Source organism: Nuphar pumila, chromosome 6, assembly GCF_984573655.1.
Source record: "Nuphar pumila chromosome 6, dmNupPumi1.hap1.1, whole genome shotgun sequence".
NCBI classification, from domain to species: Eukaryota; Viridiplantae; Streptophyta; class Magnoliopsida; order Nymphaeales; family Nymphaeaceae; genus Nuphar; species Nuphar pumila.
In genome coordinates, this window is record NC_143254.1 from 117236314 (window position 1) to 117256123 (window position 19810).

A 19810-nucleotide genomic window follows, 5' to 3' on the forward strand; every position below is an offset into this window, starting at 1 on the left:
ACTACAAGGGGAGATGAATAATGATAAGAGTTCTACAGGAAAAATATGATTTTTTTCAGACCCAAATAAAAAAAATGAACAAAAAGAGTTTATATATGATTCAACAAGCATGCAAAATTACGCAGGTTCGCATGCCAAATATTTATGCATATAGCCACATATTTGCAGATCTCCTTGTTACTGAAAGAAGGTTCATATGTTTTTTCGTAAATTTAGAATCATATATGCGACTTTAGTCCAATATTTGCAAAGTTACTAGGTAAAGTTTAATAGGAAGTTTGCATATTCACATATATTTGTATGCGAACTCTGCGTGGTATATGCAGATTAAGTAGGATATTTGTGAGGTTACGAGGTTCAATTTAATAAGATGTTCATGTTTTTTTTATGCGAACTTAATAAGGTATTTGTGAAGTTTCGAGGTTTGGATTTGACAAGATGTTCTCAAATATGATTATGCACATTTCGCGATATAAAAAAAATTGTACTGAGTTTGTGATACCCGATGAGCAGAGATATATATTGTGTGAACTTCATGAGTTTCACACATGCAAAAAGTAAAAAGGTCCTAATAAAGTTAGCTATTTGCGGTTTTGGGCATGCAACTCATGTAAAAAACTGTAGGGCATTTCACAAAACTTGTCATTTTTTTGTAAAGTACAACAATTTTTTGTCTTAAATATGTGCATGACAGTTTGGGATTAGCTTTTCTCATTTACAAATGTGCACAAGATACCGCAGTAATACATGGTTTTACAAATGTATAACAACACACGGTAACACAGTAACATACATTAGTAAATTCCAATACTCCACAAATATTATCTATATGGTTTGTTTAGTCAAAAACATGCTTTTAATTTGTTTTCACATGAAAAGATTTTTTCAAGGTTACAAAATTCAATGGTCTACAATGCATTAAAATTTTACTATTAAAAAATATTTTTATGGAAAAGCATCGTATCAAAAGTGCATATATATATATATATATATATATATATATATATATAAAAGTAATGTTGTGCACCTACTCCCACATGCTAGAAATCATAGTTGTAGGTTGCAACTTCTCAATCAGACCTTATAGATGTATTCAGCATAGTTTATTTGATAGGAATCATGATTCAAATTATATTTTTTTGACATAAAAATAAGTTTTTTTAAGTCATTGTAATCCATTGATTTTTAAAGGTCTTAAAAAACCTACATGTATGCTGTAGTTGCATGGTCCAAAACTTGTTTTTTTACTGAATAATGCTTGTAGATCATATCTAAAGGGTCTAATCAACAAAAATAGTTCAAAAAATTTGAAAATCTAAAACTTCTATTAGGTCAGAATAGGTTCTCTGGGAGTACCCTTATATATACCTTATATATATAGAGAGAGATGAGAGAGATAGAAAGAGAGACCCTCCAAGCCAAAGGAGGACTAACTATTAAAACCAATTTTATATCATTTTTAAAAGTATTTTTTAGCAAATATACAGATGTGATTTCTATGGTCAAAAACATAACTGGCTATTGGATCAAATCTGGGTGCTATCATACCAGGTTTTTATAATCTGAAAAAAATTAACATTACAAACTGTATACATTATATTACTTAGCAAAAATCCATTATCTAAAAAGTTGTGACTTTTTCATTGGAAATCATTCACATTATGAGATACACGTCTGCGGACAAGCGCAAGATCTTGGTTCACGTAATGCATGTGAGCGCCTATCTCATAAGAAACTTCAGTGCTTGGTAGGGAGCTGGATCGATTCACAAGGATCTTCTCTGGATCCAACCCTCCTAACTAGGGTCGCAAACGGGTCAGATGTGGGTATGATCAGGGTTCACCAAACACTGGATTTGACTTTCATTGAGTGGATATGTTTTCAGATCTGGATATGAGTCAGAATACAGAACACATGGTAGAATTCCAAATCCGGGTATGATCTAATCTCCCCATTTGATACCGGATTTGCAAATCAAAACAATTCAAGTATATTTTGTTTTTCATGTGAAATAGATAAAATAGGTTGAGCCAAATTCGATCCCAAACCTATTTATTTGTATGTTTCTAATCATACTGAACCTAACCTTATTTATTTCTATCAGATCCATCTATAAAACGGACACAATCTTTTGGATCATATCCACCCGAATTACCTTTGATAGAATCGGATATCCGATCCATATGCGATACACTTGCAGTGCCCAAGCTTTAGCCATGATGACATATATGAGAACATGAGAAAGGCTGAAACCTATGTTACAGGGACACGCCAGTTTTGGCTCGTGGCCTTGGTGACACCAGTGGACACACATGGACACGATGGTTTGGACACAGATTCGTACAGTAATTACTTTAATATTTTTAGTACTTTTATAAATATTAAAATATAAAAAATAATGATACAAAATTTAAAAATTTTCACGTCCTCACGTCTTATTTTAAAAAAAAATCAAACTTGCGAGTCTAACCCACATCCCGTATCTTCGTGCCCGCGTATCTTTGTGAGGTAAGCTGGAAGAGAGATTAAGAACACAGAGAATGATTTGGAGGGAGGGTTGAGCGGGGAGACGGATGGTAGGCGGTCCGCCGGCCTCACTGCTCTCCAGAAGCGGGCAGTCGCTCATTGTTGGGCTGCTGGCCTTCCGCGTAAGAGGCAGACCCCTCACTAGATGCCTCTGCCGCACCGTCTCCATGTCGCACTCCCAGCAGGCAGGCTCTCTCTCTCTCTCTATCCATTTATATTCCTCTTTCTCTGTATTTGGTTTCTTAATTCTGATTCACTAGAGGTGAAATCGATGCTGCCCATTTCCATTCTCTTCTTGTGGGAAGGATAGAGCGGGGGAAAAATTGCAGAAATCATAGTGCACTATGCTATAGTTCTTCATAGATTTGAACTCAAATCAGATCTTCATCACTCTTTTCAATGGCTATTTATTACCTTGAATCGCAAAGTTACATCCCCTAATCACAGCTTGGGATATAATCAAACCCTAGAGCGGATTGTTGCCTAATCTACACGTAATTTTTTTAGACGCATCCCTTGAATCTGAACAAAATATATGGGTTGGAGTTTTTACGACCATTTAAGATCTGAGTTTTACTTATACTATGATCCAGACGAGTCTCCTCAATCATCTTCGTTACCTTAGGTTGAAATACAATACCATGACATGGCATGGTTGTATGAAAGAAGGCACTTTCTAAAAGGCACTATGTGCTGCTGTTTGGAATGAATGTTCCAATGAATCATTCATCTGAAATTGTGTTGGTTACAAACCTATTTGATTAGTAGGATATCATTTGGCACTATTGGTTATAAGTCGCTTTTCCAAATCCTATATCATCATAGCAAAGTAGAATTGGATGGAATACTCCCAACAATACCATATGAAGCAAGCTTAAGAATAACCATTGGACATGTTCATACTCTTATCGCTGAGCCAAAATGTGCAACTTATAATCACGAGTTAAGTAAATGATGTGGAAAACATGATAGGATATAATGCAGATTATGGAAATTCTGTTTCATGCATATTACTGGTGCATGAAATGATATTATGTGAAAAACTGCAAAGTTACTCAAAGTAGAAGGCAGATCTCTTCAAATTAATCGATTATAACTGTCTTGTACAGTAATCCTCACAAACCCATGGTCTTGACTGGAAACCTCAAGCTGTTTTGGTGCATAAAGAGTGTTTAAAGAAAGAGGCACATGCCTAACCATCTATGAGAGGCCTATGCCTCCCATGAATCAGTGAGCATATGGTTCACCTCCAAGAGGTTGCATCTCAATTTATGCCTCTATTGTTGAGGCTTACGCTTTTTCAAGATGATTACATTTTGTTACAGTGTTTTTTTCCAAAGGTTTAATTTATATTTGTAGAATTTTGGAAATCATATATATTTTGGGGTTTTCTACCTTCAAACGTTCAAAGATACAGCGAACTTTCATTATCATTTCATATTTTTATCTTTATTTATCTATGAAAAAAAAAACTCACTTTTTGTTTGACACCTCATGTCACATAGATAATGATATGGAAATGTGGTACAAAACAGGAGCTTTTCGAAGGGTGCTGAAATGAAGCTAGGATTATCAATGTGAAAATACAATTCCAAGTAACAAATGGGTTAGATTTGGCTTAAAATTTTTATAACATATTCAGATTTGGGGCAGGTTTCTGGTTAGGCTTAATATGCATTAGGCACCCAACCTGACCCACCCAGCATGTAAACATTCTTATAGGTGAGATGTAGCCAATGTATTTTTGTTACAAGTGTAACAGTTGGGCTACTTGAAATCTCATGAAAAATAATTGTAAATTCATAAATGCATTCATACCTACACAAGCACACATGCACGGGTGCAAGCAAGATGCACACATACACAATAGTTAGTTGGCAAATGTCAAGTCTATCAATTCATTTCAGTCTTCTGAATTATCTAGATTTGTGTAGAAGAGGAACTTTACCATGATTCTCCAAGTACAACTCGTACTATTTTATATATTTATTGTTTTCAGGATGTGGTTGTCATTTGTTTCTTCTTGAGGCTTTATAGTGTAATTAAAGAATAATACTGATGTCATGTCCTTCATTTGATCATCAGTTTTTTATAGTAGTTCTTGCAGCATATGTTTGCTGAAGTGTGCCTCTCATGTAGGACAGGAGCCAGAGGTGTACAAATTTGGAGTAAACATAATTGATAGGCGTCAAGTGTTCTTTACCACAAAACTGTCTTTTGCATTAGTCAACATCAGGCCGGTTGTACATGGTGAGATGTCTTATTTCATGTGGAATCTGATGCCAGCTTTGTTATAGCCTTTTGTTTTTGTTTTGCCTTTTGCTTATTCAGTCCCATCTGCTCTCTGAAGGGATAAGATTAAAGCATACAACAACAACAACAACAACTACGCCTTCATCCCAAAACAATTGGGGTCAGCGATATGAACCAAAAAAGAAATTCATTTTGGGTCTTCCACATGAATCCTTTTCCTCCAATCATTTCTATCCAATGCCATGTCTTCGGTGAGGTTCAAAGCATTCATATCCTTTCCTATCATCTCCATCCAAGTCTTCCTAGGCCTACCCCGACCTCTTTTAACTAATATATTTTCCCATTTCTCCAACCTTCTAACTGGAGCATCATTAGGCCTTCGCCGAATATGTCCAAACCACCGTAAACGATTCTCTCGCATCTTATTTTCAATGGGTGCAACACCTACCTTCTTACGTATCTCCTCGTTCCGAATCTTATCTTTTATTGTATTTCCACACATCCATCTAAGCATTCGCATCTCAGCTACACTCATTTTTTGAATATGATGTCTCTTGGCAGCCCAACATTCCGTACCATATAGTAAAGCGGGTCTAATAGTCGTCTTATAAAACTTTTCCTTCAACCGCAATGGCATTCTACGATCGCACAGCACTCCAGTTGCACTTTTCCATTTCATCCACCCAACCTTTATCCTATGATTTACATCTCCATCAATTTCTCCATACTTTTGAATGATGGATCCCAAATATTTGAAATAATCATTCACCGGTATTACTTGCTCACCAAGCTTCACTACACTCCCATCACTACTTCGTTGCTTACTAAACCGACATTCCATATATTCAGTCTTACTCTTACTCAACTTAAAACCTCTAGCTTCCAATGTCTGTCTCCATAATTCTAACTTAGCATTAACCCCAGCTCTAGACTCATCAATCAAAACAATATCATCAGCAAACAACATACACCACGGTACATTTTCTTGAATTGATCTCGTAAGCTCATCCATCACTATCGCAAATAGGAAAGGGCTTAAAGCAGATCCTTGATGTAACCCAACCGTTATCGGAAAATTGGTTGTCACTCCTCCACAAGTGCGGACATTGGTTACTACTCCTTCATACATATCTTTAATTATACTAATGTACTTGAGAGAAACACCTTTCTTCATCATTGTCCACCAGAGAATGTCCCTAGGTACTCTATCGTATGCCTTCTCTAAATCAATAAAAACCATATGCAAATCTTTGTTCCTCTCTCTATATCTTTCAATAAGTTGTCTAAGAAGATGTATAGCTTCCATAGTTGATCTTCCAGGCATAAAACCAAATTGATTCTCCGATATCATGACAACCTTCCTCAACCTAGACTCAATCACCCTCTCCCAAAGTTTCATAGTATGACTCATGAGTTTTATACCACGATAGTTTGTGCAATCTTGTATATCACCCTTATTCTTATATAAAGGCACCAAAGTACTCTTCCTCCACTCATTAGGCATCTTATTTGTTCGCCAAATCAAGTTAAAAAGATTTGTCAACCATTCTAAACATTTCTCTCCCAAGCATTTCCAAGCCTCGATAGGTATACCATCTGGGCCAACTGTCCTTCTTGATTTCATTTTCTTCAAAGCCTCTGCAATTTCTTTCTTTTGAATCTTGCGCATGAAGTCACGATTTATCTCATGAAAAGGAATGGAGAAGTCTCCAAGATCTTGAGCATGACTATCATTAAATAGCTTATCAAAATAATCTTTCCATCTCTCCTTAATCTCCTCATCTTTGACTAAAACCCTTTGCGTTTCATCTTTGATACATCTAACCATACCCAAATCCTTCGATTTCCTATCTCTCATCTTTGCAAGCCTATAAATATCCTTCTCGCCTTCTTTGGTATCCAACTTGTCATAAACCTCCTTATATACCTTAGCCCTCGCGTTTCGAACAACTTTTTTAGCTTCCTTCTTTGCTAACATATACTTCTCCAAATTCTCATTATCACGACTCTTACTTAGATTTCTATAACACTCTCTTTTAACCTTAATAGCTAATTTGACATCCTCGTTCCACCATGATGTATCCTTACCTAGTGGTGCACCGCCTTTAGACTCACCCAATACCTCCTTAGCCACTTTTCTCATGCCACCCGCTATCTTATTCCACATTGATTCTGAATCCTCCTCGAGACACCAATCAACTTCCTTAACTACCTGCTCTACAAACATTCCTTGTTTAGCTCCTTTCAGTGCCCACCACTTAATTCTAGGATCTATCCTATGTCTATCCCTTTTGCGGCATTGTCTAATTCTAAGATCTAAAATTAAAACTCTATGTTGTGTAGTTACACTTTCTCCCGGTATAACCTTACAATCGATGCAACAACCCCTATCTCTCTTTCTAAGTAGGAAAAAATCTATCAGACTCATATTAACCCCACTTTTAAATGTTACTAGGTGAGACTCCCTCTTCCTAAACCAAGTGTTTGCTAAGATCATATCATAGGACAAACAAAAATCTAAAATCTTTTCTCCACTTTCATTTCTTTCTCCTATACCATAGCCTCCATGAATACTCTCAAATCCATCTCTACTAATGCCTACATGTCCATTAAGGTCACCGCCGATGAAAAGCTTTTCTCCATAAGAGATCCCTTGTACTACTCCATCTAAATCTTCCCAAAATTGATGCTTAATGGAATCATCTAAACCTACTTGAGGTGCATAAACACTAATAATATTAATAATATCCGTACCTAATACTAATTTAATAAGTAAAATTCTATCACCCTTCCTACGGACCTCAACTACATTATCTATAAACTGACGACTCATAACAATCCCTACTCCATTCCTATTCCTATTTATTCCTGTATACCAAATCTTATATCCCCAAGGTTCTATCACTTTTGCTTTCTCACCTACCCATTTGGTCTCTTGAAGACATAAAATATCAATCTTTCTCCTACACATAACATCTACTAACTCTACCGACTTACCAGTTAAAGACCCTATGTTCCAAGTGGCTAACCTAATTTTATGGTCTTGGACTAACTTCTTTACCCCCACCCGTCCAACCAAGTGAGGGAACCCTTGCCTATTTGACACCACACTCGGGCGCCGGTGTGACGCGTCGCTTCTGGGCGACGACCTAGCAACCCTTGCCCATTTATCACTGCCTCCGGGCCTAGAGAGTACAGCGCGTCACTCAGTAGGGAACGCCCCAACGAAATTCTCATATTGGTTCATTTTCATAAGGTATGACAAAGTTTTTATGCTGGCTGTCACAGGCCTACCGCAACCCTCCTCCTTTATCCGGGCTTGGGACCGGCAGTGTATAACTAAACAGTTATACACAGGCGGAGTTAGTTCTTTGATAAGATTAAAGCATGCATGACTTAATTCTTTGTTTTTTGTCAAATAGAATGCATTATGTTTATTGATAAGGTACATTTGGGTTTTTTTTGCAGGTCATATCCTCATGTTTGTTAATATAAAATGCTCAAACATGTGAACAGATAATCAACATTTCACTTTAAGTGAGGTGGCTCTGGTTAATGTATGTTGAGATCATCTATCATATTGTTGTTTATGACCACTTTATTTGTATACATGTGTGCTGTTGTTTCTAATTTCTGCATGCACTTCTTAAGTTTGTTTGTAGTTTGTATCATATTTTGAGCATTGATGCTATGGCTGATAGAATACAGTGTTCTCATGCTTGGTCTGTTGTGCATCATCCATCCTGAGATGCATGACCTGATACAAGGAGTGTGATTTGCCACCTATATTGGAATCGTCCTTCTGTAGGTCATTCAGGATGGACAGCATTAGTGATCAAGCATGATACAGTTCACTTTTATATTATGTACGAATGACTATCTTATTACCCCTTCGCATTTAGTTTTGGATACCATTATTTTGTGCCCTCCAAGTTTTTTCTCTCCTTGACATTAAATACATGTTTTGGTGAGTCCAAAGCGGTTGGCAAAGCGGTTTGTGGATCTGACTGCTGAAGAAACTGCTGACCTTTGGCTTGCAGCAAGGCATATTGGTTCCAAAGTAGAGAGCCGTTTTGGTGCTTCTTCTCTCACATTTGCACTTCAGGTAATACTTCTTGATATTTTTTAAACTGCATGCAGTATTTCAAGACTCATCTCCTCTTTTCTCTTTTTGTATCTCCAAAAGGATAATTGTTTGTGAAATGGTTTCTATTTTTTTTAACACTTCTTAAATTACATTGTGAAACTTTCAGTGAGCCTTCTAAGGCCATAAGGTTTGATTTTCTGTTGTTTGAACACGTGTGTGCTGTGTATTTTATAAATCACATTAAAATTATTATATCATGCTTGTTAGAAAATGTTAGCAATACTTAACACATCACAATGTGATTTTTTTTTCTTTGCATGAAATTGGTTGCTTTTCTTATTTTTTAATTTGAAATGCTACTTCTATGTAAAAAAAAAATATCAATAATCTTTTTTCCTCTAGAGAATTTCCTTCCCTCAAAGTTGCCAAGATCTACCAAGATTCTCCCAACAAAAAATAAAGTTGCTTTCAGATTCTCCTTAGAAATTGCCTTTGAGAAGTTGTTGATACCAATAACATTATGATACATATTATGGGTGGATTCCTCTAGCCATGTGAACTTGCGAGGTTTTATTTTGGTTCCTTGTGGGTCACATTATGTTATAGATCGTGTATAGTTGGTGAAGGGAGACTCTTTGAGGACTACTTGGTGATTGATCGATTGGTGGATTGAAAAGAGAGGAGTAGGCCCTATTTATAGTGTTTCGAGCAGCAAACCTGGCCACAAATACTTATGGTAAGGCATGTTAATGCTTGTGTATGCGAGAAGGTACTGGTCTTATTCTTTGTGTGGCTGGCATGGGCCCCCTCTTTTGTGACTCCGCTTTGGTTGGTTGTTGCTCCCTAGTTGGTGATCTAGGTCTAATGGCACCTTTTAGGTGATTGGAAAACCAAGGCACCTTTTAGGTGACCTGTTGAATGTTTCAACAGTTTCTTGATAACAATGTTTTTAGCATAATCCACATGCTGGTCTGTCCTTAGCAAGCTTTGTTCCTGATATAGCTGCTTTTTGCTTCATGAAATCAACATGATCAACTAAGACTTGTTCTGCACCTTATACAGGCACTTTCCTTTGGGAAGGTTAAAAATGATTGAGACATTTCTATACTCAGAGAAAATATTCAAATTTTCTTTTGGATAATCAAGCTAGGGTTAGGCAGATCCCAACCAGTACAATAAAAAAAATACCACAGATGAAACTTAAGATACAACCATCACAATTCTTCCTGATGAGGGAACCATTCAGGAGACGTCTTTCCAAATTCTGTCATCACCCAGTCTTCCAAGCCTAGCTAAATTCTGAGTCATGTAGATATTTGAACCATGACTCCATATACACAACTCTCTCAAATTTCCATAGTTTTTCAATAATCTCCTTATCTATAGATCATCTTTGATTTCTTCCTTCTAAAGCTGAATTGATAGCCTGAATATCTGCCTTCCTGGATGCTTCAGTTATAACCCTTTGATTGTCCGGAATACAATTTATGATCTCTCCCCACCATTTAATTTCCAAATCTCCCTCTCTAGCAGGTCTAACTAAAATACTTGCTTTGGCATACTTCCCTATATTGCTATGTCACATAGGTGCGGGTGCGGATGCATGTGCTGGTACGGCGATGCGGCACTTTAAAAAAACTCAGGTGCGGGGGTGCGGGAGGGTATATATATATATATATATATATATATATATATATATATATATATATATATATATATATATATATATAAAGGCTCGACCTGTTGTGCCCTGCCCTGTCGAACCCCTTCCCGGCCCTTCTGAATCCCCGGGGCCCTTTCCCCTCCCTCTCTCTCCCTCTTCCCCTTTCCCCTTTCTCTCTCTCTTCCTCCTTTCTCGCTCGGTGGCAGCAAAGCACGGTGGAGCGCGACGGAGGAGGTCCTCTCTCTCTCTCTCTCTCTTCCCTTCTCTTTCATTCTTCCCCTCTCTCTTTCTCGGTCTTCTCAATTGAGGGGAGAGAGGGGGAAGACTCTCTTTCTCTTTCTTCCCGATTTAGGGGGGAGAGAGGGAAAGTCTCTTTCTTTCTCTCTGTACCTGCTGAGCTTTGGCTCAACTCAGTCCGTTGTGTCGAGTCAGGCTTGGTACCCGACACGAGTCAGGTTCAAGCAAAGATCGGTCCAAGCTCGGGTTGAGTTCGAGACCGTCTCGTGACCGAGTCCAGTTTGGACAAAGATAACCTTGGGTGCAGGTTGACCACATCCAGGGTTTATTGACCGTACTGGGTGCCTGTAAACACCTCAAATTTTCCAGATTCACTTCTGGACACCCCCCTTCACAGATGTCAACCCTTGTTACACAGTGTAGGAGTCTAACCCCTAGGTCCATTCCAGTGTAGGTGTCATTTCACCCTATTTTACCAGTAAAATTATCATTTTACCCTTAGGTAACCTTAGATCCTTGTCAGTTAGACCCAGTTAAGCTCATTTTAAGCTTAGAAGAGTTAGAATATCAATCATTTCTAGCTCCTCTGAGCTCACGATGAGTAAACACTGCTCATTTTAGCTAAATTTGGTTCATTTTATGTGAAATGAGCTCATTGCTAGCTCGAATTCTGTCCAATTGTCTTAGAGTCAGTCAATCTCAGTAAATCTTATTCTTCTGTGTTTAACTTGAGCTCATCAGGAGTTCAAGTGGTCTAGTTTTAGTTCAGATTTGTTTCCCACATTGTTGGAGCCCATTTTAGCTCATTTCAGCTAGAATTGAGTTAATCCCAGTCAACCTAGCTAGGATTTGGCTCCAGATTTAGTTCAGCTTAGTACAATTGATTGTCATTTCAGCTCAAACCCAGTACATTCTTGTTACTCACTTCACTCTATAGTGAATGTCTTATCATTTCATGTAGAATTGTATCTATTTTCAATCATCTGGTCCGAGAGTCTAGTTGAGACAGTGTCGTTTTAGTTCACCTGAGTTCAGAAACCTTAGAACCCAGTTCAAGTAAGTTCAAACCTCACTTTCCAAGTGTCACTCTTCACCCTACAGGGCAAAATCGTTCATAATGTTGCTCATTTCCATTCAGAGGGATAGTTCAACCAAATTCTAATAAGGACTCAGATCAATTCTTTTTCTGAGATTATATCTACATCCGAGATCCAACTCATGTTTCAATTCGTACATTAGATCCAATACTGGACTTGATGTTCAATATCCATTCTCTATCCTAGACCTGGATCTTCTTATCCAATCTGCTTTGTTATCTATATCCAGAGTCCAATTTATTTTTTGAACCTGGATTATTTCATCAGATATCCAGGATCCATCCACCAATCATTTACTATTCAGGATCCACTCTTCAATTCTCATTTAATATCCAGGATCCATTTTCATTTTATTTCCAATCTAGGATCCAACTTATCCCTTTTACTATCCAGGATCCATTTTAATTGTCTTATCTTTGATCTAGGATTTGTCCATCATTTTAAACATGGATCATGCTCATTTTCTGAGATCCAGATCCATTTGTTATTTGAAACTTTGGATCCATATCCGAATTTAAAACTCTCTTCTTATCTAATTTCAAAACCTGGCTTCAAAATTGATCTTTCATTTTAATCTAAACCCGTGTTTTACATTTGATATTTTGAAATGCCTTTTTCAGATAAACAATGCGTCAGATCTGGATCCAGACTGGATTTTGATTTGGATTTTTTATTAGGCTCAAACTTCAAAGTGGATCTTAGATTCAATCCAGTTCACATTAGATGGGACCCACCTAGGTGGCATCACTTCTTGGTCATTTCTTTCATTTGTCTTTCTAATTCTTGTTATTTTATAAGTTTAGTTGATTTAGGACTTTGTTTCTCGCTTTTTATCTTTTAGTTTTATTCTTTTGTTTTTAACCTTTTAAAAATCTTTATTTTAATTGCTTTAAAATCAAATGTGGACCCCACTTAGGTGGCGCCACATTTGGATTCTTTGTTTAGAGTTTTAATTAGGTTGGAAAAAGAAAAGTCAAAAAATATATTTCAATGTGGACTCTTCCAAGGGGGGGGGGGGTGATTTTCCCTAATTTAGCTAATTGTTTGCTAATTAAGCTAATTGATTAAACCCCCTAGAATCCTTATCATATTCCAATATTCCCTATAAATACAACCCAAGGGGGGACGTCCATCCCATGCCAAGAGGTCCTCTCTCCTTCTCTTTTCTTTTCTTCTCCTTCCTTCTTCTTCCCCAAGTGCTGCGCCTCCTTCTTTCTTCATTTTCTCTTCTTTCTTTTCTTCGTTTAGGTTGCAGCAAAGAAGAACCAGAGCAGGTAACTTCTTTCCCTCTCCTTTTAGTTATTTTCTCTTTTTTATTATTACTTGCTGCATTTTTTCTTTCAACAACCACTATGAAAAAGAGATTTGACCTCTCATAGGCCGAATCTCTCTCAATCGGCTACAACAAATGAATCCCATGCAGTTCTCATTTTTTTTTTTAGTTTACTCATAAGCATCATAGATTTAGGTTAGCATTACTGTTTGCATCCATACAGAATCAAGAACATTCATCTATTCTTTTCTTTATGCATGTTAGATTAGGTTTTAAATCTTGTTTAACAGTCATGTTTAAATCTTGATTCTGGCCTTGCATTAGCATCATTATTTTATGTGCTTATTTTCGTCGTTTCGAGCTGAATTTTTTTATGAGAGATATATCCATGTGCTTCCGTGAATCTGGCAAAATTTCATGATTTTTCAAGATCTTTTGATCTGTTTTTAAAATCAAGAACCAAAACCTTTTTTCTGCACCATCAAAATGCTGTGCAGAATCTGGGTCAACTTGCCGGAATCATATCTTCCTAACCGGAGATGATTTCTCAGATTTGTAAAAAGTAGCTTCTTCGTCTGCATGTCTAGTTTATTCTGGTTAAATTTGGTGATTTTTTATGGTCGTTTACCTTTTTATTTTAACCCGAAATCAGAACTTGTTTCTCTGTAATCGTCAGGCATTGTTCATAATCAAAATCATCTTGCTGGAATCATATCTCCCTAACCGGAGATCGTTTTTCAGATCCGTAAAAAGTGACTTCTTTGTCTGCATGTCTAGTTTCTTTCAGGTGATTGTAGTGATTTTTATGACTGTTTACTATTTTGTTTTAGCTCGAAACCAGAACCTACTTTTCTTGCATCGTCAGTCGTTGTCCAGAATCAGGATCATCTTGTCAGAGTCATATCTCCCTAACCGGAGATGGTTTTTCCGATCCGTAAAAAGGGTTTTCTTTGTTGTTGTATCTAGTTTATCCTTGAAAAATCTTATAAATTTTCATTTTTGTTTGCTATTTTGTTCTAACTTGAAACCGTGACAGGTACAAAATACCCTATTATGCAGCCTGTTTTCACTTTTTAATTTAATATATTTTTTCAGCATATTCATTAAATTTATTTTTCGATTGCATGCTGTCTTTAGGGTTGTTAACAGTGTTCATATCAAATTTCAGAATTTTTAGAGGTTATTTGGTATTTTATTTTGTTGTTTTTCAAAAATCGGTTTTCTGCAGAAATGCGGGCAAATCTGATCTTTCTTGATTATTTCATCGTTTTCCTAAATAGTTTATATAGTTTCAAAGTCAGATTAATTTTTTGATCATGTCAGGAGCTCTCCATCCGATTTGATGTCGATTCGAACTCGTTTGGCTTTCGGATTAGGCATATTTCAAAACCCTTTTCTAAAACCCTGATTTTTAACACTATTTTTGCAATTATTCCAAATCTTCAGGGGTATTTTGGTCTTTTTACCTTTAATTCTGAATTTTTTATTTTATAATCAGTTTAGTTTTATAGTTTATTAAATCATGCATCTTCATTTAGTTTATTTGAGGATTTTTATTTTATGAATGCATGGGAAAGACTTATTTCAGGATAATATCCCTTAATTTTCAGATATTGTTGGATAAATCCCCAAAAGCCTACATTTTTCTACTAACATGTTTGTTGATTTTGCAGGAAAGTTCAAGATGTTATTTTTCCTTTTTTTTATTATTTAATTATTCAATGTAAATTGTAATCAAATACCAAAAATAGTGAAAATTTACTTTTCTGCATAGTGTAGAATTGCGTAAGCATATAGTTTATTTTTTTTATTATTAATTGCTATGGTTTGTCATGCATATATATATTTTAAATTTCACAATGGTGAAACACAAATAGCACGTGCACCTTCTTCTAAGAAATTAATAAACTTAGTGGAATTCGTATTTGTGGCCATAGTCAGAATATGAATGAAATTCAAGTGTTATTAATCTTCTTTAAGTTACAAAAGCCTAAACACTTAGGTTATTTTCAAAATCATTACATACATTCAAAATATTTTCCAAAACCTTCCCCTTAGGATTTAATGAAGTATATTTAAAACATATTTGTGGCCATAGTCATAAATATGTAGCGAATTTATTTCATCTGAATTCTATAAGGCACAAAAACCCCTTTTTCATCAAAAGAATTTTTCAAAACATGGGGATTTATCAATGATTTTTCTCAAATTTCCTTTTTAATAAAGTGCATTCATGCATCATTTAGATTAGGTTGCATCATGCATGGGCCCACAAGGCCACACGACCAACCATTTGATCCTTTTAGAAATTCATTTTCAAAATATTTCTTTAAAAAGTATTTCTTGAACAATTCCAGACGTGCATCATGTTTTCAATAAACTCTTTTCCAAAATTATGTCATATATGTGTTTGATCCTTCTGCATCCTAGGATTTAGAATAATCTCTTAGGCATTTGAATAAAACAAGGCATATTGTTCAATCTTTGGTTCGATTACCCCTGGTTAAGGCGTCAAGAACGGTTGAACCTCGTACCAACAGGCGTGTCCCAATTTCTCAACTTTTCTCATATTTTTTAAAACGAAGGCGAGTTTTCTAATTTTTTTTTTCAAAAGGTCAATTGACTTGCAAAAGTAAAATTTTGCATGATAACCGTGCCGCACCCGTGCCGCATTGACGTGGGTGCAATGACCTATTTGGCGAGTCTATGTGACATAACCTATATGGTTCCAGATAATGAACCCAATTTGCCATCTTCCTTTGGACATTGCATAAATTGAAATTTTAAGCCAACTTCTTGGAAGGGGTTTCCATCTATTCGCATATATCCCGTTAGAGAAGATCTATGTCACATGGATGCGGGTGCGAGTGTGGGGGTGCGGCACTTTAAAAAAACTTGGTTGCGGGGGTGTGTCAAAAATATAAAAAATTATATATATAGAAAGTCCAAAAGTTGGACATAAATGACCCTGGGTGCATTGACCGCACCTAGGGTCAGGTTGACCGCACCGGGTGCCGCACCGGGTGCCGCACCCGCATGTGCACCCGCATCGCGTCTTTTTGATGCGGGTGCGACACCTAGTTGGCCGAGTCCCTGTGACATAGGAGAAGATTTTACTTTGAGACCCTTGCATGACCATCATCACTCTTTCTCCTCTCTGAACATCATGTTATTCCTACATTCCCATAGACTTCTAACAATAAGCTGCAAAGATATATTCCAAGCCTTCTTGACCTTTTGGCAGTCAAATCTCCTCCTTATCCACCACTCTGCTAGCTCCTCTAAATTGGAAACGGGGATCTTGAAAAGATCAAACAGTCTACCAACTTTTTTTACAACGTTCCTGGCCGCCTGGTATTTGAAAAATAAATGGTCTATTGATTCTTCCTCCAAGCAGAAAATACATCCATTTGCCTTTTGAATGCCCCACTTCTTCAACCGATCTTAAGTGAGCATCACCTTATCGATAGCAAATTTAAAGGTGATAGCTGTTCTAGGACTATGTTCCTTGCACCATGTTATATTGCTGAATTTCCATTTGTCCACTTGGCGTCTAACAGAATCCCAAGCTGATGCTGTGGAGAATGTGACTGCTTTAGTCCAAATTAGCTTGTCTTCTTGGTTTTGATTGTGAGAAACACCATTAACAGCTTGAATAATGGCTCCATTTACTTGCATAAAAAGTTAGATAACGCACAGGACTGACAACTCTTCTAAAACATCCTTTTGACTCTTTTCATAGACTTGAATTTTCATTTGGACCAATTCCTCTCTAACAGACTAGCTAAGTTTGAAAATGGCCACACACGTAATCCATGGCCACAAGGTTACGTGTGTGGTCATGGACTGACACAGGATTAGTGGTCATTGATCTTGGTTAGTGGCCACACACTTAATCTGTGACCACTAGGGATGGAACCACTGGCTGGTAGGAGTCTCATGACTTTTACCTTCATATGCACTCTTCACCTGCTTGCACCCATCCTAGCAATGCAACTATCAGCAGCAACATTTTCTTTTTGGTGAATAGAGCTTCATATATTTTATAAAAAAAAATTGCTGAATAATTTTAGTAATTGAGAGAATTCATTCTTTGGGGTTTTCATTGTTTCAGTCTTTGTTGTAGGATTCAGTTATCTTGCATAAGCCTCCCAACCGCATGCAAGCTTGGGGAAGTACACAGATCACTTCCTTTACATGCTTTAACATCATCATAGTTTTGTCATTTTTCATTGGAAATAAGTGATAATTTATCACAAGGCGTATTGGTAAGAGTGGATCATTTCAGTTTCTGTTTGATCAAGGATAAGAGTAATTCTTACCAGCTCGAGGCACTGAAGTTCATTAAATTAGAGATCTGGAAATCAGATGCAATGGTTTCACTTTGTTTTGCAGGAATCCAGAAAAGAGTCTTTTAGCATCTAACATCATTTCTTTTCTTTTCCCTTTTTCTTTTGAATATCACAGTAATTTTTTTATGTAATTTTCAAGTTCTTACTGTCACATTTAGCAAATAATATCTCTGTAACACATGCTGTGTGATGGTTATTGAATGGGTAGTTACACTAGGTGTCCATGAGACTGTCAAATATTCTAACATGATTGTGCAGGATGGTCCAGAAGCAGGTCAAACTGTTCCGCATGTTCATGTCCATATCCTCCCCAGAAGGTCAGGTGATTTTGACAAGAACGATGACATATACTATGCAGTAAGTTTGGTATTCATGCAGTTTGGCATTCATTAAGTTATTTCTTTCATCATCACAAGTGTTAGCCACAAAACTGTTACAAAAGTGATTTTGGAGTATTCTTCAGATTGAAGAAAAGGAAGACGGTTTCAACTTAGATAAAAAACGGAGGAACCGCACAATGGATGAAATGGCTGAGGAGGCAGAAGAACTGAGGAAGCTCTTCTCCAATAATCAATAATCCATTTCCTTGTATATGAGCATGAGCACTTGTTTGTAAGTACTCAGCTCAGTGGGATTAAGAATACTTTGTTAGGTTGCTTTAAAGTGGTATAAGCTTGCACCAACACATAAGCATAAGATTGAAAAGATGTTTTCCTTGTTATAAAGATAAAGCATTTGTCTGTTTTTCTTGTTTTCATATCATGGAGCAGAATGCATTTCATCATTATTTGGGTTCTTAACTCAATGAAAGCAATGACGTAAAGAATCATCTAAATCTTTGTTGGATCATTGCAAACAGATCATCCTCTCTAAACCCTGCGCCCCCCATTCTTTATTCTACATTGGTAGATCCACTCACTGGTTGGGACCAAGGTTGCCAAGAAGGGAAATGGAAACGAGAAACGGGAAATGAGACTTCAAAATTCATGTGAAACGGGAAGTGATATATATATATATATATATATATATATATATATATATATATATATATATATATATGTGTGTGTGTGTGTGTGTGTGTGTGTGTGTGTGTTTTATAAAATATATGATTACATTGATGACAACTATAAAACTATTATAAAGTTAGCTTTTGATAAAACATTATAGTAAGTATTGAAGTGCAACATAGTTTGAGATAGAATCCAAAACAAGAAAAAAAAAGTAACGTAGTTACATTAAATTTTGAAATTTCTCAATTACAACCAATACTTTGCAATCTTTTAATATTAAAAATATATACAAATTTTGACTTTCAAATATGTAATTAAAAGTTTGAATAACACATATATCTCAACCTTTTATTGAAATAAGTGTTGTGGCCTGTCTATGCAAACGGGCTATAGTAGAGCGTAATTGTGCATCTTTGAAATTTCAATATTATTGTTGCAAGCATTTAACTTTGAAAGTAAAGCTGGACACTTGTCTAGCTGGTGGTTTTTCAGCATGTATTAGTAGAACATGCATTATTCTAACCTGTAGGATGATGAGTGCAGTAATTACCAAAGCTGATTAGCTCTAAGTTTCCTATAAAAAAGGAAGAGAAGAATTTCTACAAATTTTTTTTGAAAGAAATATTTCTACAATGACTGATGGCATTATTACATTAGATTAAGTTGCGATGCCTCATTTTTTATAAGCACTGATATTGCATAGCACACAACAGAAAGATGAAAAAATTTAACCACTACCATTAAGAAAATGATCAAGAGGAAATGAAAAAGAACAAAATATATAAATAGAAATGAAAACAAAAATATCAGCATCTCTGCTGGCTGAGTTACACATATATTCGGAAAAATTAAATAGCTTGCAACAACAACAACAAAGGGAGATGTTTTGATAAACAAATTTTATAGTTAGATGTTAAAGGGGTATAATTGATGCCAATAAACATGAATGTAAAGAATCAGCAATCCCTAACTGAAGCACATCAGCAACTCGATGCAGTGGTGATGGTGATAGTGGATGGACATCATTCGCTGACATTGGCCTGGAGAGGTGCTTAAAAGCATTTTTCTAGAGGACAGCTTCAAATTGGGAATTGCTCAGCAGCCTCTACTGGAAGGATTGTTTGATGGGTTGCTTGTTCAGATGTATTAGAAGTCATGACACCTGGTTTCCAGTTTGAAATGTTCTGCGATGACAACTGAAAGGAAAAAAGAATAATTCAAGAAAGTTCTTAGCAAGATTTCTCAAATTTGCAGAAAATACCCACAGATAACTTGTTGCAAACTTAGTCAATGTCCATCTCTACCTAACCAC

The 19810-nt window shown here is 36.3% G+C and overlaps 1 protein-coding gene across 1 annotated transcript; it reads left to right on the forward strand.

The window, feature by feature from the left end:
* The first annotated feature begins 2552 nt into the window (after positions 1-2552).
* LOC149835862 (bifunctional bis(5'-adenosyl)-triphosphatase/adenylylsulfatase FHIT-like) lies at positions 2553-18213 on the forward strand. The gene is made up of 5 exons (XM_090010701.1): positions 2553-2711; positions 4671-4776; positions 8820-8884; positions 17747-17845; positions 17952-18213. Exons 1-5 carry the CDS (start codon positions 2574-2576, stop codon positions 18063-18065), a joined length of 522 nt encoding a protein of 173 aa, XP_089866827.1. The 5' UTR covers positions 2553-2573; the 3' UTR covers positions 18066-18213.
* The last annotated feature ends 1597 nt before the right edge of the window (positions 18214-19810 follow it).

Coding starts and splice junctions, on each gene's coding strand:
- LOC149835862 (XM_090010701.1), top strand. CDS start 2,574: ATGGTAGGCGGTCCGCCGGCCTCACTGCTCTCCAGAAGCGGGCAGTCG. Junction 2,712..4,670: donor CCATGTCGCACTCCCAGCAG/GCAGGCTCTCTC, acceptor CATGTAGGACAG/GAGCCAGAGGTGTACAAATT. Junction 17,846..17,951: donor ACGATGACATATACTATGCA/GTAAGTTTGGTA, acceptor AGTATTCTTCAG/ATTGAAGAAAAGGAAGACGG.